This window comes from Equus przewalskii, chromosome 5, assembly GCF_037783145.1.
Source record: "Equus przewalskii isolate Varuska chromosome 5, EquPr2, whole genome shotgun sequence".
NCBI lineage: Eukaryota > Metazoa > Chordata > Mammalia > Perissodactyla > Equidae > Equus > Equus przewalskii.
In genome coordinates, this window is record NC_091835.1 from 82,793,669 (window position 1) to 82,818,063 (window position 24,395).

At 42.8% G+C, this 24,395-nt stretch overlaps 1 protein-coding gene across 33 annotated transcripts in view; it reads right to left on the reverse strand.

Annotated features, from left to right (window-relative positions):
- The window catches only part of GRIP1 (glutamate receptor interacting protein 1), a 598,160-nt gene that overhangs the window by 81,015 nt on the left and 492,750 nt on the right, over nucleotides 1-24,395 (reverse strand). For all 33 annotated transcript variants that reach the window (XM_070621989.1, XM_070621980.1, XM_070622003.1 and 30 more), the window contains 2 exons: nucleotides 7,461-7,608; nucleotides 5,468-5,637 (listed from right to left, as the gene is read on the reverse strand). In XM_070621989.1, coding sequence (XP_070478090.1) covers nucleotides 5,468-5,637; nucleotides 7,461-7,608 — 318 coding nt within the window. The remainder of the gene's footprint in view (nucleotides 1-5,467; nucleotides 5,638-7,460; nucleotides 7,609-24,395) is intronic.

Genomic DNA, 24,395 nt, shown 5'->3' on the forward strand with positions numbered 1-24,395 from the left:
CTTTGATTAAAAAAGACGCATATTGTGTTTTCATTCTAATTTCAATATTGTTTAGATTTGATTTTCTACCCTGAGTTCTGGAGGATGAGCAATATTACGTTTGTTACTATGTCTGATGTGAAATTTTTCATTCAACAGTCTTAAAGAGTTAAAAATAACATATGAACTTCCACTGCTGTGATGCTAATGTTAGATGCCTGACGTGTGTTTTATTGAACAGTATTTATTCACATAGGGAGGTCAAATATCCTAAGTATTTAAAGGAGGGTCATTTAGATAAGGGCTTAAGTTTTTAGCATCTGTGCTATCAGCCCCATTGGCCACGTACGTGGCAGCCTTTCTGGAACGAGACAGCGCATGGAACAGAAGCACCAGCATGGCCAGATCCTGCGGCTGAGCTGACTGGGTTGCCTTCTGGCTCCAGCCCTTCCTCTCAGTGTGACCTTGGCCAGTTACTCAGCCTCTCTGAGCCTCAGTTTCCCCATATGTCAAATGGAGATGATGAAAGCAGCTAGCCCCGGGAAGACTGTGAGAATGCCGCACATCGGTGCTTAGCATGCTGCTGGGACAAGACTGCAAACAAACGAGTAATCATTAACAGTATTGATTCTACCTACTTGCCAAAAAATAAAGTCTCTCTCAAAGGAAAGAGATGTATCTCAACAAATTCCACACATTGGACACTTATGTTTAGAGTTATCTCAGAAATTTGCAGAATAGTTTCATAGCCACCATGATTTTGTGGTCCTGAAGTGTGTGGCGCTTCCTCCTACCCCACTGCTGTTTCTGGTTTGGGTTCCATCTCATCACTACTCTAGTTTCAAGCCACAGTTCCCTTCACCTGGACCACTGCCACACCTTCAGCCATGGCTCCCCGATTCATCTCCTACAACCTACCTTCCAGCATCGGCAACACAGTTAGGCTGGTCTTTAACTAGATAGTTAGACTATGGCACTCCCACTTAAGCCACTTCAATGGGTTACAATTACAAAGAGAATCAAAAGCGACCCATAATTCTCTCTCCAGCTTCACGCCCTATCACTTTCCTCATCATTGACTGTTTCAGTCACACGAGTCTTATCTCTGTTCTTAGAACAAGCCAGGCTCCTTCCTGCCTCAGGACATTTGCACTTGCTATTCTTTCTGCCTCTGATATTCTTCTCTCAGTTGTGTGCATGCTTGGCTCCTTCTCATCATTCGGGTCTCAGCTCAGGTGCCACCTCCTCAGAGAAGTTGTCAATCTCCATGGCTGAAGTAGCTGCCTTCTCCCACACTATCCCATTACTGTTTTATATTCTTCCTAGCACTTATTACTGTCTGAAATGGCTTTGTTTATTTAATATATTTTTAATGTTTGTCTCTCTATACTAGAATTCCATGAGAATAGGAATCTACTTTGCTGTCTTGCTCATAGATGTATCACCGCATTAGAACAATGCCTAATACACAATGACTGATGAATGACCGAGTGAATAAAAGAATGCATGAACCAATAGGAATATTAGCCGCAGTGTCCACGTTCACACTGCAGCAGCATTTCCCTTGTGATAAAAGAGTGTTGCAAGGGAAGTCCCTAACGGATTCTCTTTAGCATCCTCATTTTACTTCAGGACGGACAAGAAGACTTTTCAGCAAGATGCAGTCATTACTGGTTCTGGCTAATGTACTCCCACAGCCGCTCTACTGCACTCTTTACAAAGGACTGTCCACATTTCAAACGAAGTACAGTGAGTGGGCGTCAGAATTCTACACTCACTTTCGGACCGAGTTCTTTATGGAGGGCTTTGAAAATTATTGGGACAGTTTTTAGGACTGTCAAACCCAATCAACAAATTGATAAAGAAGATATTATTGCCCACTGGTTGTGTGCCCAGCACTGTGCCAATGATTGCAGGCAGGTGAAATGCCGGTCATCACCTTTACCTGGACTTCGATCTATCACTGGGGACTAAGTCTTCATACGTATGAAAAAATTGAGACAAAAATGATATACGATAATGCACAAAATTGCACGCCATGGATACTGAACACAAAAGGCCTTCAACAAATAACGTCAGCCAGAGAAGACGGCTACTGCCTATTTTGAATGTACACTCCAAATCTATTCGGTTTATGGCAGTGTACTCATACTCACATATTAGGCAAGTATTTCAGGGGGTAAAAATAAGCTGTTACATTGTTGGCACACTCTTTCACTTTGTGAAGAACACGCACAGTGCATTTTCTCATTTAACGGTTCCCATAATAACAGCCAACTTTTACTGAGTACTTGCTACACACCAGACACTGTGCTAAATGTTTTTTCACGGACTAGCTCAGATAATGCTCTAAGTATACCGAGGAGGTAGGTATTAATATAACGCCCCTTTTACAGATGAAGAAACTGAGGTACAGGAAGTTGGATGACTTGCTTAAGGCCCCAAGTGGTGAAGCCACAACTGAAGCTCTGGAAGTCTGACTCTAGAGTCCCCCCCCACCACCTGACCAGCCACCACGCTACACTGCCTCCTACTGGAGTTCCTGAGCCTTTGCTACAGATAAACAAACAGGAAGATAAAATGTAATGCTTTTCCCAACATTCCATCACTGCTGAAGTGATGAAGTCTTAAGAGGCACCTGACACGGAGGGAGGTGCTGTGTGATCTCTGCCCTCCCTGTATCTCCTGCCCAGTCCAGGAGGTCCCAGGGCGCAGACACCCGCTATTCTGCAGGTTGCCCCCGGAGCTCACAATGACGTCCTCCCGGGCTGACTGTATCAAAACTCGTGCTTCTGCTCCCATTTTCTTTTCCAAAGTCTCAGTTTCCTTCAATTTGATTATGTCTCCCAAAGACCTTCAGTGGGAACAATTTCTAAGCTCGTTGAAAACTCATTCTTGTTGGTTTTTTTAATGCTGCTATTTACCAGCAAAAGGCACGGTGAATCTCTTATTCCCAGAGGATGTACCCATTTCTGTCTTTCCCTGAAAACACTGTGGTGAATGCTTTGTTGCTAAGCAAAATTCAGGAAATGGTGTATCTCCACCCACCCATGGGCTGAGAGAGACGCTGTTCAGGCGTCAGAAATCTTGGAAAAATGACCAGAACTTTCTGTGGAAAAAGTGTAAACTATGTAAGATAGTTCCACTACATATAACAACAGAAGTTTGAGAATTACAAACACCATAAAATCTTTTGGTATTTTTTTCCCTTCTTAGAGTATAATTAATTATGCTGAGGAGCCACTATTTATTTCCTCTTGGACATGCAAGTCTGACTTTAACGTCAAATGCAGGGTTACTCCTGTATGCCAGACAAGGAAGAAGGTGAAAATTTTCAGCAAAAGTGGATGATAGTGTCAGAAGTGGAAACCAGAATTACTTAAATCACGAGCCCCCAACTCCCCGGAAAATCACAAACGACATCAGGTTTTCCACAGTGAAGAAAAAAGAATTTGTTCTTGGTCTCCACACATTTCAGTACACAAATTCATCTCCTCAAATTCTCTTGGCAGGTAAAAATATTCAATACTTCATGAGTTGGAAACTATTTGAACTATTTATGATTTGTATACAGGGCAAATAAAAGGGGGGGGAATGAGGTTGCCAAAGACGATGGCATTTTTAAAGGGTCTGTTGCACATTTCTGATTCACTGATACCAGAATTTACTATGCAAAATCTGATGCTGAAAAGGCACCACACAGTGTGCCTGCCTACACCAACTGCACTGCAGATCCAGTGATGACTTCAGATTAATCTAGAAGAAAACTTACAGGTTTAGGAGTCTCGCCTCAGCCAGCATGTGTGGGGGGCTGTGGGAACGGTGCGCACGCCCATGACCTGCTCCCTCCTGGAGCGCCTTATCATTTCTATTCAAATGAGGCAGAATTTCTTTTCATAACCTGCCCAGGCTGCATCAGTGCTCTCCTCGAATGTGTAAAATTAAAATCTGATAAAGGTAATGCTGTACCAGAGATTTTCATTAGCTCTGAGGCCGTCTAAGCTCCATTTAATTAAAAAAGGTGCATCCAGCTGACTCTCTCAGTATGAGAATTATCTGTCCCTCCTTTTTTTCCCCAAACTGTGGGAAAGTGCAATGTGTTTTAGAAGGTGGGAGACACACAATACAAATACCGCCTTATCAGCAAAATCTCGACGCCAGAGAAGATTGTTCTCTTTCTCTAAACGTACAGCAAGTTCTTCTCCAGGGCCCCTGACTGCACTGCTGAGGCTTCAAGGAATCGATTTCAAGGGATAAGGGAGGGCGTTTGGCTTAAGGAAAAGGAGGGAGGAGGGGTTGGAAAAAAGACCCCACGGAGAGTCTCTCTTCATTTGATTTCGGGCTCAAAGTCCTTTTTCGTGTACCAGGTTTTGTTTAAAGATGCCTAGGTGCATGGTATATAATTATGTACTCAGCAAGCACATCTGTGAACTCAAAGACAGTGGACACGCAGATTCCCTCAGCTGACACTTGCTACTGAATACACGTGGTCAAATATCCTGACTCTCAGCAAAGCTATTTGTTCAGAAAGGTTTTCTCCATCCTAAGAAAAAACTACTCTGGCAAACAGACAAAACATAGAGAAAGTCAACCCTTCCTACAACTGGTTTTTTTACCCCCAGATATTTGAAGGGTTTGCTATTAATACATACTTTATAACTATTAAAAAAAGTGAGGAGCCAGCCCCTGGGACTGAGTGGTTAAAGTTTCACGCACTCCCCTTCAGTGGCCTGGGTTCACTGGTTCAGATCCCAGGTGCAGACAGACACCCCTTGTCAAGCCATGCTGTGGTGGTGGCCCACATACAAAGTATAGGAAGACTGGCACAGATGTTACCTCAGGACTAATCTTCCTCAGCAAAAAAAAAAAAAAAAAAAAGTGAAAGTTTTACTCTTTTCCTTCACTGTTCTTTAAGTAGAGTGGAAATTCAATATGAATAACAGGAAGTCAAATTATTTCCCTCCTCTCCATACTCAACTTGCACCAAAGGCTCTTTCTTTCTTTTTTTTTTTTTAATATCAGATAGTACTAGTCTGGAAATTCTCTGAAACATTCTTTTGTTGTTGTTGTTGTTGAGGAAGATTCACTCTGAGCTAACTTCCGTGCCAATTTTCCTCTATTTTGTATGTGGGTCACCACAGCATGGCTGATGAGTGGTGTAGGTCCATGCCCTGGGAACTGAACCCGCAAACCCAGGCCGCTGAAGTGGAGCATGCAGAACTTAACCACTACATCATGGGGCTGGCCCCTCTGAAACATTCTAATGCTTCTTCCCTCCTCTTTCATTTGAGCATTTCAAGTAAACTACATGTGCCTTAGAAGGAGAGATTTGGAAGATGAAGAAGAGCAGACAACAATACCCTGTTGTTCTGAAAAGAAATGATACCAGCAGAATTAAGCTCAGCATCCCTCTGCTTTCTGACTCTGCTGGAGGAAGCCGTAATCACAAAACGAAGAGAAAGACACTTATCCAGACAGATGCTCTCACCGTGGTCAGGGCCCTTCAGGGCCAGGCGGGTCTGATGATGGGGAAGAATCTCCAGCTTGACCTGGTCGGTGGTGTTTGCCAGGAACTGGGTTGCCTCCGCCAGCGTGCAGTACTCCATGCTGGTCCCGTCGATCGACAGGATGTGGTCTCCCACGTGCAGCGCCCCGCATCTACGGGAAAGAGAAAGACTCCGCACGTGAAGTCCCTCCTCTTTGGGATGTGACTTCCACGACCTTCATAGTTAAAATTTCACACAGTTTTCATTTACTTAAAACAAGGAAAAGTTGGAGTGTTATAGGAAACGCCATCTGTCAAATGTTAAGTACCTTGGGTATGAATATGAACGTAAAACCTTGTCGAAAACACAGAAAAATTCAAGGAAATGTTCTTCTCTTGCCCTTCTTAAAAAAAAAAAATTATTTTGGGGTCGTGGAGCCAAAAGTTGAGGGCGAGTGAGCAGGAGGGGAGGGAAGAACAGGAAAATGTTTCCCCTTGACTTTTTTCTGTGTTTTTCCGTCCCAGGTTTTTATATTTATAAACGTGAATTGGTAAATGCGCAGAATGTTGAGATGTGACTCGCGGCATTGGCATAGGGTCGTTTACGACTATTTTATGTGTGTATGGGAATAACTTGGGGCAGATTCAACTAAGCTTCCTCAGAATCCTCCATTCAAGCTCCCAGATCAACGTTCTTTAGCATCGTGTTTTGTTATTCTAGAGTTAAACATTGATTAGTACAAAAGCTCTCGATGATGATGGAAATTATGCAGGAGTCAGAGGAGTAATCAATGAGGCCTGCGTGGTGGGAGAATGGGAAAGCTGGGGGTGGGAAGGGGCTAGCTGCTACATCTTGCTGAACTCAAGAGCCTGGCTACTGGATGAGTTGAGAAAAGCAAACACAGCAGTCAGCATCCCACATACCAGTCAAGCGGACAGCTCCTTAAACTGGTTTCCCCCTGCGGAATGGGAAAAAACAGAGGGGGAAGATTAAAGCAGCCTGCAGCATCGGGCTGGAGAACACCCCTGGGCCAACGGCTGTCCCTGTGGAAGCTGAGCGCAGGGCAGGACCACCGTGGAGCTGCAGACTGACCACCACAGGGATGCTGCATCCAGTCGGGGGGTTACCAGGCAGGGCCAGGGCATACGGAGAAGAGGGCTGGAAACATGCAGACCGGGCATTCGAGGACGTCTAAAAACGGCCCCGGTGAGAACAGTCTGCTTCTCAAGACAAAGCATCTCAGGCCACCCCTTCCACCTAAACAGAAAATCCACGTGGAGACAGCTGGTGGGCTTCAGCTACAGGAGGGGGGTTTAGGAGCTGTAAAATAATTCATTAGGTGGTCAGGTAGTTCTTTTTCCCCCTTCTTACCTTGTAAGTCTAAAATATTAATTAGGAAAAAGAATTCAGGAAAAAGGACTTTTGTTTTTATTATATCACAGGAATGAACGATGTTTTCAGGAACCTTTGAAGATCGTGAAACCCTTAGATTAACTTACTATGACAGTATAGGACCTTTCTTTAAAGACTGCACAATTTGACAAATTACGTCTTATTTATTTAAGAAAAAAGAAATAAGATTTTATGGTGGCAGGGCTTAACTGCTAACAATTCAGGAAAACCCATGACTTTTCTGCATGGAACATAATAAACATCTGCTTAGTAACCCGACACCAGAAACAGACTGTTACCCTGGGACACAGTAGGAAACTTGCTCAGTTGCTTGACTTTTTCCCCCATTTCTAAAGGCCACACCAAACATGTGGATGAGGAGACATTACATCACGGGGCGGCCAATAAGGCAGGTACCGTGTAAGCTCTAGAGTGGTAACTTGTTTCCCTACATGAAACTTGTATAAACGTACAGCAGAGCTGTTTTTTATCCCGTGTTTATGTGTGTGTATGCATGTGTATGTGTGTATATATATATTTTTTTATCTATATATTTTTAACACATATGCGTTTTGAAAAGCAGGCCCTTCCTACAACACTCACCTGTCCGCGATACTGGCAGATTTGATTTTGTCTATGACGATGACCTGTTTGTTACAGCACATCGAGGTAGTGAGGGCAACCCCAAGGCTGGCACCAGGAGTTTTGGCAACTTCCACTAGTAGTGGCCCGGATGCTGTAGCCACAGAATCTACAGAAGAACAAATTTCAGAAAACAAAACAAAATAAAACAAATAAGCAAACAGACACACCAAAAAGATGGAGAATGTTCAGTCTGATGTTGCTCTGTTAATTTTACCACTGAAGCTCAGACTTCCCTCCATACAACATCCTACAGCCGGCGGTAACTTCTCGGGGCATCTCTTGGGACAGTTGTTCTAGCCTGCTTGTATTATGGTAACATATGCACAGGTTTCTCTCTTCAATTAAATTTTAAGCTTCGCATCAGTTGGGATAATGTCTTGTGTATCTTTATGGCCTCTACATCACTTGGCACAGTGCCTGGCATATACTAGGTCTCTCAATAAATATTTTAAAAATTAATTAATTCAACAGACATCTTAGCACCTAGAATTGATGGATGGACGGATGGCTGGAAGGAAGCAAGGAAGGAAGGAAGCAAGGAAAGGAAAAGAAAGAGGGAGAAAGGAAGGTAGGGAGGGAAGAAGGAAGGAAGGAAAGAGGGAGAAAGGGAGAGAGGATTGGATGGATGATGTCTCTAATTAGCCAAATAGTAGAAATGTGTACACGAAATTGAATTTGTAAATCCTTTGGGTCATTCCCTATCCTGGACCTGATCTAGGGTCACCTGCCCCTCAGGAGTGACTTTATTCTCTACATGCTTTATTTTTGACTTGGAACACTCTTCCTTCCTTCAACTCCTACTCACCCTTAGGGACTCACTGTAGATATCTATTCCTCTGATTTGGGGTGATGCCTTTCTCTTGTGCTCCCACAGCCTGCTATACTCCTGCTGTTGTAGCACACACCTCACTATTTCAATAGCAAGTGGGTTACGTGCCTCTGTCCTTGGCCAGACCGCAAGCTTGCTGAGAAGGCAGAGACTGGCTTGTCAATCACTCAGTGCCTGGGATAATGACTGGCACATAGGAGGTGTGCAATAAATAGTTGTTGAGTAGATGCATGAACAAATGAGGAAACTCATGGCATCGCTGAAAGCTCAGGAGAGACAGGGGTCACACAGGACAGAGCCCTGAACATGGGGTTAAAACACCTGCATTTAATTCTCCTTTTCACAATATTATGGTCATGGTACCTTATACAAGTTATTAAAATGTTTTAAGTCTGCTTGCTTACCTATAAATGGTATCTTTTCCTCAGTGCTTATTACAGTGAGATCAATGTATAGTTAAAGCATTTTGTAATTTACAAAGCGCTATACACAGAGAAAAGCATTATTATTATTGATATATTATGACCTCAAGCCTTGAAGTCATCTCACTTTTCAAGTCTGTACATTGCTCTGTAATATTTTTCTGGTTTCCTACTGCTCTGGTGTTTGAAACCTCATCAATACAACCTTGTCTTTCTGCTACTACGTCTTTATCACCAAGGCACCACTCAGATATTAGTGAACTAGGAGATTTGTATTCCTATTGCTGACGCTCGGGCAGTATGCACTGACTCACAAAGCCGAAAGTTTCACGGGAGAGAGCCATCTTCCGCTCAAGATGAAACAAGAAATTTCTTAAATAAGGCAACGTTGAGAATATTCACACCAACAACATTAATATTCCAGTGTGAAGGATTCTTGTATGTACTATGTTTCTTAAGTGATTGGTGATACTGAAATAATTTAGTCCTAAAAAACATTAAGAGACCATTAGGGTCTGTATCTCTTTCTGTCAATTGCAGGGCAGAGTGTCATTAATAAGAGCTGGGAGGAGCCAAAGTTCTTAGTCTACTCAGAGAAGCTTTGGTTCTGGGGTGTCATGGCTATAACTTCCCCATGAACCTACCTCTATGGTGGCTGCTACTCTCTGGTCTCGCTCACCTTGCTGTGTTAATTCCCCCGACCTGGGCCACTGACAACATCCTGGCTTCTCTTCCTTCCTCTCCCTCACCTGCTTTGTTCCTCTCCAGTGCCTCCCTTGCTCATGGTGCTGCCCAGGGTCCTGCCTTACTCTTACCTTGGAGTTTACAGGGAGTGGCCCCCATGGCCATATGGAACAGTGGCTTGTACCTCATCTGCCCAACCGGGACCCCCGGGAAAGAACTCTGGCCAGTCCCTGCAGCCCCCGTTTCACTAGGGCAGTTGATTCTGCCCACCTCTCAACTCCAAGAGTCAAAGTTCCGCTGCTAAGCTGAGAGCCCGGAATCTGACGCTCCCAGCTCCACCGGCAAAGGTCCACCCTCCTCCTCTTCCTTGAGCATGCTCCCCAGCAACGTCTTCGCCGGCTCAGGTCGAACCTCCCATGAGCACTAGTCTAGCGGGGCCTTTTCTCACGTGATCTTTATAGAACTTTGAAAGATAATTTTAGAAGGACTAATCACTTCCCTTAGGCTTGCTGGACTTTAAGATAGGTCTGTGAGGTGATAACACCATACATTCATCCTTGTGATTTTCTCAGGTCTAAAGGTAAATTTATTTGGTTTAGCAGATGAAAGTAATGAAGTTTCTCTGTTGCTTATCACTTAATCTCTTACAAATGACAGAAGCTGAGAGTTGTTCCCTGGTATCCCACTTCTCTTCTTTCTTTGGTAATAGGCTTTCTAAATTTTAGCTGAGCAAAGGACTGCCCAGCTAAGGACAACATTTCCCAGCCTCCTTTGCAGTGAGGTGCAGCCATGTGACTAAGTTCCAGCCAGTGGGAAGTGAGCTGAGGTGTGATGTGCCCTGTCCTAGATATGCTCTTAAAAAGAATGGCTGTGCCCCCCTCTACCTCATTCCCCCTTCTTGTTGTTGCAATGTGGGCCCAGACTGGTGAGCCCTTTCAACCATGAAGACAACGGCATGGAGCCACAAGATAGAGGAAGTCTCAGTACCTGAAATCATAGCTCCAGAGATTGCTTAATCTCTCAAAAAATAGACTTCTATCATATTTAAGCTAGTATTATGAATTTGGGTCTCTGGTACCAGCTGAATCTAGATCCTGATAGGTCTTTTCACTTGAGTCTGTTCCTCCCATGTATCTTACTTGAACTGTTATTCTAGGGAGCAATTATTATAACTAGGTATTTGCAGATGTAAATTTTATAAAACCACAATAAACTATTACCCAGTACACATGCTGGGTATTCATTTTTCTTTCTTTCTTTCTTTTTGTGAGGAAGATTGGCCCTGAGCTAACATCTATTGCCAATCTTCCTCTTTCTGCTTGAGGAAGATTGTGTCTGAGCTAACATCTGTGCCCATCTTCTTTATTTTATGTGGGATGCCACCACAGTGTGGCCTGATGAGTGGTGCTATGTCCACACCTGGGATCCAAACCTGTGAACTCCAGGCCACTGAAGTGGAATGCATGAACTTAACCACTATGCCACCAGGCTGGCACCATAGGTATTCATTTTTCTGAAAAGCAGTATACCATGATCAAAAATCAGAGTTTTTAAAGTGCTCATTAGCATATGTGGAAGTTGTTTAAATATGAACTCTCACATTACTATTCTTTTTTCCTGGCCTCTATATTTCTCAAAGTATTAAAAACCATATTCTTTTATGGTTCTAATATTCCAGTTATAATGGAAAATGAATATTAAATTTTTTCTTGTAGAAAGAAATGATAGGAACAGGGACATCAAGAAGCACAGAGAAAGGGTACCCGATCTGTTACCGTCGTTAATTTAGAGGCGGAGAGCGTCCCTACAGCTGCTCTGGTGAATGGAAACTAGAACAGTCTCTCTCTTTAAGTAGCACTTTCCCCATTAAGGCTTTGAAGGAACAAGTACGAGCTTGCCATTTGGGGGAGGCTAATGTGCAATTAATGAGTCTCTTTGAAAATCTGAAGTAGAAAACTTCAAAATGCTGAGAAGAGACATTTAAAGTCCTGGTCAAAGGAAGAGGCCGTGTGATGCTGAGCTGGGCTGAGGCTGGAGGCCTGAGGGTGGTCCTAGTTCTGTCAACTTATCACGTGGCCCAACCCATCATCTGCCTTAAAACTCATTTTCTTCTTTGTAAAATCAGGGGACTTCAACAAACGCTCTTGAGCCCTGACAGTCTATGGATCTATAGAGAAACAGCAATGTCAGCTAAGTAAGAGCCTAGAGGGAATCAGAACATTAGGGAAGCTTAATGAACTTTTTCTGTAAAAATACACAATAACTTAATTTAGATTCCAGTACCCTACTAACGAGTGGAAGAGGTGAACTGCTGGCTATGGAAGTGATTCCAGACAACTGACATTTATCAAGCTGGGATGAAAACCTCAGACTTAGAGATGTCAACGACAACAGCAGCATCCTGTCGATAGCGAGTTTGATGGGTGATCTACCTTCCTACACTTGTCACATGATATGAAGCTTTCACAGTGAGACGTTTCCAGGGCATGACTTTACCTTTCTTGCTTGCTTTAAACAAAAGATGTAATATAAAGAATTGCAAAAATGACTCTGAGTTATCGGTAAATCCATAGAGATAGAAAGTAGATTAGTAGTTACTAGGGGTTGTGGGGAGAGGGAATAAGGAACGACTGCTTAAGTTTTGGAACTAGACAGAGGTGATGGTTGCACAACACTGTGCATGGACCAAATACTACTGAATTGTATACTTTAAAGTGGTTAACTATATCTTATGTGAATTTTGCTTCAATTAAAAAAAATATGACTGAACTTTGTGGAAACCAGGACGATAAAGGAAACATGGTCAACTATGTAGTTCTCACTGTTAAAAAGGAGGAGGTCTACTGGTCCCTATGGTGGAAATAAAGATTCTTCTAGCAGGATCTCTAAAAGATACCTCTCTTATGAGGTTTTAGATATAGGTGGTGCTAACTGATATAGTGGGTAATGTCCTCAACTCATTTTTATAATAGAACACAGAGGTGGTTTCCAAGGGTTGTTCCTTGATCAAAGTTGAGGCATTAGATTAAAATGCAAATTAGTGATGATGTCCCTATAATGGGACAAGCTAACGTGGTGGTAACTTAATCTAAAGACAGATCCTAGGGTAGACAGACTGGATGTCTCTCTGGGGATCTTTCATAGATAGCCATATTTTCCCTCACTTAGGTTCCAACAGAAGCTGGATATTAGACAATTTAAGAAAGTCCCCTGTGATGAGACCCTGGAGGGCTGGCATTTTGTATACATGACTGAGACCACATCCACACGTTTTGGACATCAGATGAATCAGAGGCGGGACTAAGGTACTACCGGGAGGCAGGAGAAGCCTAATTAGATTCTTGCCAGGATAGAAGATTACCCACCTTGCCTCCCCACAGAACTGGGCTCTCTAAGTCTGCAGGCTAAGGTGTCATGCCCGTAACATGAATTTTAAAGTACATTTATTGAGTGCTAGCTCTGTGTCAGGAATATCAGAGGGTACTGGGAACTTGAAGACGAAAATGTATTATGCTCCTTCTAGCAGCCCCTTGGGAACCCTTGCCAGGAAGGTTGGGGGCAGGGTACCACTCCCTGATTTCACTAGGGAAACTTCATCTGTTGAACCTCATGAAGTTTCCAGTTTTTTTTTTTTTTAACTATAGGACACAAAATGTTTGCAATTTCCCCTCAACGAAATCTTTAATATAGCAGGGTCAAAGTGCTTATAAAAAAATATTGGGTTATCCAGTAGGATGTGATTTCCAGGTTTCTAGAATTACTCAAGCATGGAAGAAGATCCACAGAAGGCAGCTGAAGCTGCCTGTCCACAAGCGAGAGTCTAGAGAAAGGCGATTATTATTACCCAACATCTATGGCGCGTGTCAAGGGAATGGCAGTGACACTGAGACCCAGGGGACCTGAGGAGGCTGGGCAGGGTGAGCTGGCATGGGTGCGATGAGCTGATTAGATGAGAGAGAATTTGATTGGAATGTCTCTCAGGTGCCTTTCTTTTAATGGGCGTTAGGAAAACAACAAAACTGTTTTAGCAAATACTGCTCTCCAGCATCACCCATGCGGCAGTTACTTTCTGCATCACAGAAGGAGACCTACCAAGCCTAACGTTTAATTGGCCATTGGCCTTTTCTGGCAATTGCTTTCCATAATAAATGTTTCCCCACCACAACATCAAGAAACGCATCCTGCCTTTGGTATGAAGCCTGTTTCCCTAGCTGCCACCCAATTCCATTCACAGAGGAAGAGTATGAACAGCAGGAGTCCAAAAGCCTGGCTTTAGTCCAGGACGTCTAATAAGACGCACAGGACAAGTAAAAGCAGGCAGACAAGGCAGAGGAACGGGGCACTCTCGTTTAAGAAAGTGCAAGAGACAAAAATGGAGTGTATTAAAATGAGAAAAATAAACAGACGAAAACCCCGGAAGAAACAATCAAGAGCCCATCCCTGACAGAAGATTAGTTTATCCCACTGCAGTGAAGCATGGTTGAGAAAAATGGAGCATACAGATATAAATTATTCATGGTTAAAGCGTCTCCGTCATTAAGATATTTACACTGCGACTGACGCCTAGCACACGGTGCTGATTGATGGGCTACAGAATTACATAAGATGCGCTGATCACTGTTTGCAGGGGAACACTCTGGAGTTTTTATTTCGTTAATCAGTTTTGCCACTCGGAGCCCTGCATTTCATTCAGGGCACAGGCTTGATGAGAATCTCCTGGGGGCTGGCGGAAAGACCACAGGGTAATGGTGGCTTTGCCTGCTTGATGTTCCTTCAGGTAAAAAGTACCTCTGGGGGTGCTTGTCCACTTACACATTGGTTAAAAGCATTTCTAATAGTGATATTCTACTCAAGTAACGCTACTAATAATGTCAACCCTTTTCAGATGAGCTAAACTGTAATAATTTTTTTTTAACAAATAAAATCGCCGATTCATTTTTGTCTATTGAAATACGGTCCTTGGGACATACTCTGATACAATGAAAAGTGTACCTGCCATGTTTGAATGAGCTTTACCCTGAATCATAAGATTTTCCTGGGAAGTTAAAGGAGTCAACTTGAAGTTACTGTTTTATAAGAAGAGTCCAAAGCAAGGGAAACGCAGGAACGTCCCACGTTAACTGGAGTTTGGCTAATGCAGGATCGGTGACTGACTTTCCTTCTCTGCGGCAGGCTGGCCTAATCATTTCACGGACTTTAGAATATCTTAACACTCCCTCCCATTTTACGTGACTGATTTTTTTGTACCCTGCTTATTGGGTTATAGTGCTTTTTAAACTTTTTACTGAAGTATAACAAACATACTGAGAAATGCATAAATCATAAGTTTGCAGCTTGACAAGTTTTCATAAACTGAACACATCTGTGTAACCACACTCAGGCCTAGAAATAGAACACGACCAGCATCAAAGAGTGCCCCTGCCGTCTGCTCCTTTAAATCGCTCCCCCTTCCCACGGGGAACCGCCCTCTTGACTTCTAACAGCTTAAGTTAGTATTGCTTACTCTCATACTTTTTGACAACAGACTCAGTTTGTATTCTTCTATCTCGGGCTTCTTTTGCTCAATATTATGTTTGTGAGATTTGTGCATATTGTTGAGGGTAGTTTTGATGCGGCTCAACACAAGGTTGACATAAGGGAAGCCATATTGTAGAAAAGAAACTATATTGTAACTTTAAATGACCTCTGACTAACTAGCCCAGACATGCTCTGTAGATTTTGCGGCCCCTCCCAGCTGCTTTAAGAGATTACTTTTGTTCTTTTGAGTTCTTTAGGAATGATGACCCCCGGGCAGAGAGCCTATGCCGATAGCCATCATCAATGGCAATTGAAAGATCAGGGTATAAGGTGTTGCTCGATTCTCTGATGCATATCCAGTAAAACAAAGGACTATCAGGAACTGGGACCAGATGTCTGCCCAACACAGAGACCAGCCACCTCTCCCACCTGGAGACTAGCCCATACATAACTGGCCTGTAGGCTTTGTTCTGTGAGATGGTTCTTTCGGACAGGAGTCGGCCATCTTCCCTCTTGCTAGCAAGCTGTAATAAAGTCCTTTCTCTCCTACCACCTTGCCTCCTGACTACTGGCATGTCTTGGCGGCAGGCAGGGGACCCCACTTGGGCGGTAACAGTTTTAGATCATTTATTCTCATTGGTATATATTATTCCATTGGGTGAATAAGCCATAATTTATCCATTCTACTATTTAGATATTTTCCAGTTTTTGGCTAATACAAACATGGCTGCTCTGAACATTCTAGTAGGTCTTTGGTGAACAAAGGTATGAGTCTCTGTGGTAGCTATGAGGAGTGGACTTGTTGGGCCATAGGGTATGAATATGCTCAGCTTAAGTAGATACTGTCAAAGAGTTTTCCAAAAGAGTTTATGAATTTACCTTCTCACCAGAAAGCAGAGAGAGTTCCCACTGCTCCACATGTTTGTCTCCTCTTGCTGTATCAGTCTTTTCCATTGTAGCAGTCAGGTGAGCGTGGAGTGGTATTCCATTGTGGTTCCAATTTGCATTTCCCTGATGACTAAGGTGTTGAGCAATTTTTCATGGCTTGTTGGCCATTTGGATATATTCTTTTATAAAGTGTCTGCAGAAGCCTTTTCCCTCAACTTTCTATTAGGTTGTCTGGCTTATTGATTTGTAGGAGTTAAAAAAAAAACCCATATTCTAGTGTGAGTCCTTTACTGGATATATGGTTTGCAAATATACTTTTCCCCTCTGTGGCTTTCCAGTTCAGACTCCTAATGGTGTCTTTTGATGAAGAGACGCTCTTATTCATTTTTTTCTTTTTCGAATACTTTATGTGTCCTGTTTAAGAAATCGTTTCTTACTATGAAGTCAGGATGATGTTTTCCTATGCTTTCTCAACAGGCTTTATTAGTAGATTTTCACACTTAGATCAGTAGTCCATCTGGAACGGATTTCTGTGTCTGGCGTGGGGTAGGATCACAATATATCTTCTCAACATGGATATAACTGACCCATCATCAGCCTTTGAAAAGACCATCCTTTCCTCACCGCAGTTCAATGTCACCGGTGTCATAAGTTAGATGACTACACGTGTATATGTCTGTTTCCGGACACTTTATTCTGTTCTATTGGTCAATCTGTGTGCCTTATGACAGTACCACACTGTCTTAAGTACTTTAGCTTTTTAAAAGATCTTGACATCTTCATTGCCTTGGCTTTTTGGCCCTTTGTAGAGTGATGTTTTACTGTGTATTTGATTCAGGGGAAACCAGAACCCAGTAACTAAAAAGTAGAGGAATTTAGGCCCCTGGCTAAGGGAATAATAATACATGAAATAATCATGTTAGGATTTACAGGTAGGCTTCAGTTTTAGGTTTGACGGACTGACATGGTTTTTATAGATCTTTAAACATTTTGGAGAATACTAATAAATGTCTTCCAACTTAAATTTCTAGGGCTCTAATCTTGTCCCATTTAGATAAATGATAAACAGTTTTTAAACTTTTAAAAGAGAGGATGAGAACAGCCAGGTCACAAGATTTCTTAAAGAAATTTCTGAGCTCAGACACCATGATGTGGAGCACATTTCGTAGACGACGCCACATCCTTCACCACACAAGCTCTGCAAGCTTTCGTCTCCGTCGTGAGCACTCGTATGAAGACTTCACAATTCTGTCTACTAGGAGCGAGCTTTCAGGAAACTTAAAAGTTTATGTTCAGTTAACTTTACGTTATGTTAAGTTTCAGGAAACTTACAAAGCTTTAAAAAGTGTAAAAAGCCAAGTGAATCCGGCATTTAAGTGACCAGTACCAATGGGAAGGTAGAAATATTTGCCGCAAAGCGAACAATCCTTTGCCCTGACTTTAAACAGATTTGGCATATATATCCATGGCGACTGCACAATCATCATATTCCATATCATCATTCTCCAGAAAGGCTGATTCCGCCTCGGTTTAAAAATAGTCACTGTCAGGTTTTTCTGAGCTGGGTAAGTGATCCACACAGAAAATGCAGTGAATCCCCACCAGGTTCTGCTGAGGCAGGGAAAGTACTTACGTAGGAGTAAGTGCCTGCCAGTATGAAGAAGAATTCCTACCACTCAGGATTCTTAACCTCCCCAGACAGGGAAGGAACGGTCAGTCAGGAAGAGTTAATGGCTCAACAGCAGGATGCAGACTCTCTCGGGCATCCTGTGCTGGATTTGGCTTTATGTTTACAGTTAAAAAAAAAAAAGTGTCCTAGCTCTCTAGGAACCAGATCTAAAATAAGACAAATGAATACCAACCACACAGACATCCTAAAAGCCAGTTTATTGGTAAGCTGCCAAAAATATACTTAGAAATATTTAAAGCATCTATATTTCTGACTGACCTTGGGTTTTTATGGGAGGTAAACACAATATTAAAAAAGAAAAACCTAACAAAACACTGGTCAAATATACGGTCTAAAGACATGGCTAGATAAACAAAAGAAAAACAAGCTGACGACTATTTATTAAAACCACCAACACCTTGTCAATGAAGAAGCAAAGCAAGTCTGACCAGGACATCAACAGAGCAAAGACACCAAGAGGCCCCCCGAGCTCGGGCCAACGCGACCACTGGACAGCAATAATGAGCACACAGTCCAGTGTCTTGAATCTAGGGGGTCCTCAATAAATATTCATTCATAAAATAAATGAAATTTCTAATTAGAAAAGTTTGACGTACAGCTGGAGGGGACAGAAAACAAGCTGGATGTCAGAATCAGGATCTAAAAGCCTTTAGACAGGTTGAAATGATGGGTGACTATTTGGAAATTATTATTGAATAGGGTAAATGATGATTTGCCTTACGTTTTTACAGTGAGTCCTAGCTTACAAAGTGTTTTCAACACGTAACATCTCGTTCTCTTTGTGACCACAACCCCTCTGGGATGGGCCGAGGCATTTCAAAGTCTCCAGGTGATTCCCGTGTGCAGGGAGGTGGAGGGCTCCTGCTGCAGGCTATAGGCTTGGTTGGCAGGAAGCTGCCTATGAGAGGTGTTCAAATAGAGCTTGTGGGGAAGATCCTGAGGGATTCCAGCATCGGATGGTGGTGCAAGTAAATGAGGCCCAGGTTCAATGATTGTGGTGCGTTACCAGCTTCAGCGGACGCCGTCTCCAGGGAGCCTTACGTATCTTCAGAAGCGTGTTTTGAATACCATCTTTTCACCTAGTTAGTTAGATAGGTCTTCTACAGACATCTGCTTCTTGACCAATTTTAGATAGGAGGGGCATTCGGAAGTGATACATAGCACGTTATGCCTCTATAAGATATACTCCTACTAACCGAAATTGAAACGACTCCTGAAATACATCAAAAGACCAAAGTAGAAACCTTTGGAAACCAGTACACACAGCAGAAGAAAGAGCCAAGCAGTTCTGTGGGGAACTTGAGGGTCTGTGGAGTCCAAGTACATTTTGCACACGTCCGTAGAATTAAGGAAGGCGAGGGCCTTTGCCAAAGGGCTGTTCCATTTTAAACCCTTCATTCTGGAACTCTGATTTTGACGGTGGCGCTCCACGGCCACTCATGATCTCTTGATTACGTTGAGAAGCGAGCACGGGCCCGACTTTGAGAGAGCACCTGTGCTCGTTTTCCTGGGCTATCTGTTCCCCTCCTTCAGAGACAAGTTAGCTTCTGATGCTTCTGGTTCATTATGGAAATCTGGGCTGCAGAGGCCATGCCCGGGATCTGTGAAGATGTCTCTGGGTATACTCGAGATATTAAGAGAGTAAAGAAAACGGGGGTGGGAGGCTTCTTGGAAAATTATGCCCCACTCCCTTAGTCTGAGTAGCTTTACCATAATTTAAATCAATAAAAATGCCGGAATGATTAAACACTAGTGGATAATTAATTCAACGTCTCATTTTCTTTCCTCTTACTCAGAACTCTCTTAGGTGCTTAATGTTAAATATTTGATGTTCTAGCACTTTTTTTTTGGCTCAATAATGCATTTAGGTCTAAAACAATTATATTTTAAATGATAGGATTTCACTTTTATTTTTAAATACTCCTTGTAAGACTTTCATTTTTGAAAGAATATTAACTGCCTGAGTCTTATATTTCAATCTCAGAATCTTAAGCTTAGAACATACAAAGACATATTCCATTACTTTTTCTACTGCTGTCAAAACTTTCCTCCAGAAGGTGCTTATAGTTTCAAGGTTGGAAGGTCGGCAAATGTGCACCGAGAAATTAAAAGGTTGAGCTTTTAATCGGGCCCACCGTTTGCTCACGGCGCCACCCGAGCAGGGAGGGTGGGTTGGCAGCAGCCTCCTCCATCCAGGAAAATGGCACTGGTGGACCCTGCCAGGTCCTGGCGGGAGTGGTAATTGGAGGTTATATTTCTTGCAATCAGTTTGTTGTGCATCACAAAACTTAAACACACTCACATCCTCTGACCCAGCAACTCAAGTTCCAGAAGTCAATTTGTAATAAATATATTGCATTTGTCTTATTTGCATACAGAGAAGTTCATCTCAGAATTATTTAGACATAAGCGCAAGACTTTAGCAACAGCCTATCAATAAGTATTGGTTAAATTAAACATGGTGCATCCATATGATGGAATATTTTGATGTTGTGAATATACTCAATGACATGGGAAAATGCTCATAATATATTATCAGGTGAAAAAAAGGCCACGTGACAAAACCTTGTTACATATATGATGTCAATCTTTATACCTAAAACTCAGAGGACTGTAACGGGGCCATGCCTACAAGATGAATGAGGGATAATTTATATTTTGCTTTATCCTTTTGTCTATATTTTCCATAGTTAACATTTTTATTTAGAAAAAGCAAATATCATCAAAAACAAAGTGAAGTAAATTATAGTGAGCTAGCATTTAATAGTAGTTGCTGTTCAAGGATCTTCAATCGTTTTTAATAAAAATTCGCTTTGAACTCTCAAAAAAATCTCTTTCATCCATACTTAAAATATGTATTGTTCCCTGCATTGGCTGTCATCACTGTCAGTCTCTTGCAGGTACATTGTCAGATCTGTGAGGTCCATCTGGGTTTAATTGTAGGTGCAACACAACACAATCTGTGTGAACTTGGGCGATTAATGTAACCTTTCCAAGACAGTTACTTCGTCTATGAAAAATAAGGAGAATAATGCATATGTCACAGGCTTGCTATGACAACTGGAGTTAATGAAATGACTAAAGGACCTTGCACAGTGCTTGGGAGAAATTAACTATACAAATTGTTAGTTTTCTCCTTCTCTACTCCTTCTTGGGTTAAACCCAGGACATGCTGATGTCGTCTATGCTGTTAACTAATTTCCTAGTTGATGTGAAAAATTACTTTCTTTACTTGGTCAGAGAAAGCTAGAGAAAACACTCAAGTCAAAAAATTAAAGTATTATTTGTATGACCCCAGAACTTTGAGTTCGCGTTGGCCTCTATGGAAGATGCAGTGATGCTGCCATCCAGAGAGAGTTGTAACAGAAAAAGGAGGGCACGGTGAAGAAGCTGGACAGTGTTCTAGTGGCTCATTAGCTAGATTTTCATGTGTCGTTCCACTTACTTAGCTTTAAGGGTTGTAAATGAGTTCGATATTACTCTCTCTGCAGTTTGAGGTTATTTACACGGCTATGGATTGAGTTTTATAATCTATAACTAATGAATCATATCATGGACGAGGTACACAAAGAACATTTGTATGTGGAGCATCTGAACTACAGAAATTATGAAAATTAAATTAATTTTTATTTTTTCACAGGTGGGATATTTAACATTCCTGCCAAATGATATCTTCAGCTTGACTGACCACCCTGAAACCTATCTTAGGCCCCCATATGCCCTCCCAAATGTGAGAATTCTGCTGGAAAGGCTGACAAGCTTTCACTATAACTCTGTTTGGATAGTAAGGCTTAAGCGTAGCAGATTCTGCAAGGCAAATGTACCACTCAGCACAAAACTGTCTGTTAAGGAACTCAACAGATGCATTCAAGTCAAGGAAGTCACCTCTGAGAAGTAAGAGTCACCCAAAGCACGTCTCCACAGCGTGAGACATCTGAGATCCAGTCTGCAGCCAAACTTCAAAGGGCTCTCAGAAGCAGCACCAACAGTGACAAACCACAGCACAGAAGGCAGAGAGGCCAGCGGGATTCACACGAGAGCAGCCGAAGCGCTACTGCAGTACTTGACCCAATTCTTGTGAATTAATGATAACCACTCCTCCCTACTCTCCGAAAGAGCATGTGTGGCTTAGTAGTTTTTTTTTTTAGCCTCTTGAGAGCCACAAACAAACATGTCAGAATGAAAGTCTCCAGTGAGGCAAAACTGTCAGGTCTCCAAACTCTGCTTGTTCAAGTATATATTGCTTCTCCGACATCACACTAGGAGTGTCCAAGAGAACATTCCTTTTACTAGTGTCTACAAGGCTGAGGCCTCTGGGGAAGGTATGGGATATGGTGGGTGGTGGACAGTGAGTATGGATCATACAATAGATTTACACTCCCAATTTGTAGCAACAGCTGTAACTAAAGAGAGGTTGGGATCTTGACCTATAGAACACCAAGCTTTCGACCAGCCAAGACACCACAGCAGGGCACCTTTCAAAAGCCACACAGTTGCGGATTTCTATCATGAAGACTCATATTTGTGACTTTGTTAAAATGAGGGTCTTCTAAATTAGGAGGGCTGGACACAGGGGACTACATGCCACTTTGTACTCTGGTCCCAGTACTTCCCCAGCTTCAGAGACCTAGACAGAAAGGATGCGTGGCTTGTACACTGGTCTACCTTCTTGGCCTATTCTCTTAAAGCCTACATCTCCAGACTAACATGTACGTCTCGATTCTGGAGCTCTGGCATTCCTGATTCACTGAAAATCACTAATGAACATTTGGGCAAGAAATCAACTGTGGGTGTGGGCCAATGAGTTCCTGAAAACCCTCCTATGTAGCTGTCTGGGGTTCAGGCCCCTCATGCCTTCATCTGGAGGAAATGCTTTTTGAAGGGAAGAGAAGGGGGGAAGGGAAGAGGCAGTGAATATGAATATCAGAATATGAACACAAATTGGTTACTTAAGCCTCTATTGCATCTCTTACAACTACTTTTGGAGTTTTTCGGAGAAGAGTAAATATTTACTCTCAATTTAGTGACACAAGTGACTCCCGGCTTTTAACCTGCCTGTTTCATTTGTTCACCAAATATTTAATGTGCACCTTTTTGTACTTCTGGCATATACTGTGCATCTAGTGGTGGAAAACCATAGGAGGTCCCTGTCCCTGCCCTCATGGTGCTTTCGGTTTAGTGCAGACAGCAGCTTAGGTCAGGGACAAATTAGCATCAAAATGGTGATGGTTACCATGAAGGGAAATGAGGGTTCCCTGGGCAAGTGAAACAGGGAGACCTAATTGAGATGGGGTGTCAGGAGAGTTTTCTATGAGGAACTGACATTTAGCCTGAGACATTAAAGGACGTGCCCAAAACAGCTGGGGACAGAATGTGCATTTGTACACGTGCAAGGGTTGGGGAACCACTTCTGAGGTAGAGGGAACAGAACTTGCAAAGTCCCTGAGGATAGGAGCCTGGTGTGGGGGAGGAGGTAACAAAAGAGCCTGGGGGCACAAAGGGAAGAGAGAAGCCTGGGACTGGAAAGCTGAGGTGGGGAAGGCGGTTCTGGCGACAGCGCAGGCAGGGACTCGGAGGGGCGGTGCAGAGTATAATTTTATCCTAAACTTAGCGGATAACACGGAATGGGATGACAGGATTCGGCGCACGCTGTAGCGAGCACTCTTGGGCTTCTGTGTGAGCATGGATCCGAATGGAAGTGGGCATGAAGAAGGGAGGCAGACACAAGGCGGGAGGCATCTGTGAGTGAGAGGCAGGGATGAGTGCAAGGAAAGCAAAAATGGAGACAAACAGGGTGACTGGAAAGAGGAGAAATTTTAGAAATATTCTCAGCAAAGGTTTAAGCAAAATAAGTATTCTGATGAATTTCAGAAAAGAAAAGTAGCATTTCCCAAATATTTTCTCTACCAAGAACTCAGTCTTGTCACAGAATAAAGCTTCAGCTGTTGCTTAATCCAGGGTAACGGGGGACCTGAGGTTCATGTCAGGGGAGTGGAGCATGGAACCCTCAACTTTACCTTCCTGGGACTCACTGACAGTGTCGGTTAGTTGTGACAAGACTGAAACAGGCCAAGTCATTTGGGAATACATTTCAACAAGAAAGAAGTGGAGGATTTTTCCCCCATAAACATTTAAAATAATTAGTTTAGGGGCCGGCTGCATGGTGGTTAAGTTCAGTGTGTTCTGCTTTGGTGGCCCAGGTTTGGCTCCCAGACCTACACCACTCATCGGTGGCCATGTGGTGGCAGTGACCCACATACAAAATAGAGGAAGATTGGCACAGATGTTAGCTCAGGGTGAATCTTCCTCAGCAAAAAAAAAAAAAAAAAAAAAGAAAGAAAGAAAAGAAAAGAAAAAAGTTCATATTTATTGAGCACATATTAACAAGCCAAACACCCTATTAACTCTTTTGCTCCTCACAGCATATTGTGAGTGTGGTAGCATAATTACCACCATTTTACAAAGGAAATGCCTGGCCTCTGTGACTCCACACTCTGCCTTGGTCCTCTGTCTCCATCACTGGGTGTTCCTTCTCAACTTATTTTTCAGGTTCTTCTTCACCTTCTTGCCTTATCACTTTGGGAAGGCCCCAGAGCGCAGTGCTTGGATCCCTCTCTTCTCTGCCCATGCTCACTCCCCTAAGGTACCTCATGGTTTTCAAGTACATCTCTGTGCTGATGACTCAAAAATTTCTATCTCCTGCCCTAACGTGTGCACTGAACTCCAGGCTCAAATGCCCAGCTGTCGGCTCCACATCCCCATGTGGATGATGCATCGACATCTCAAATGTAACATATCCAAAACCGAACTCTTAATTTTCCCCCAAACCACTCCCCGCCACAGCCCTCCTTATCTCAATAAAT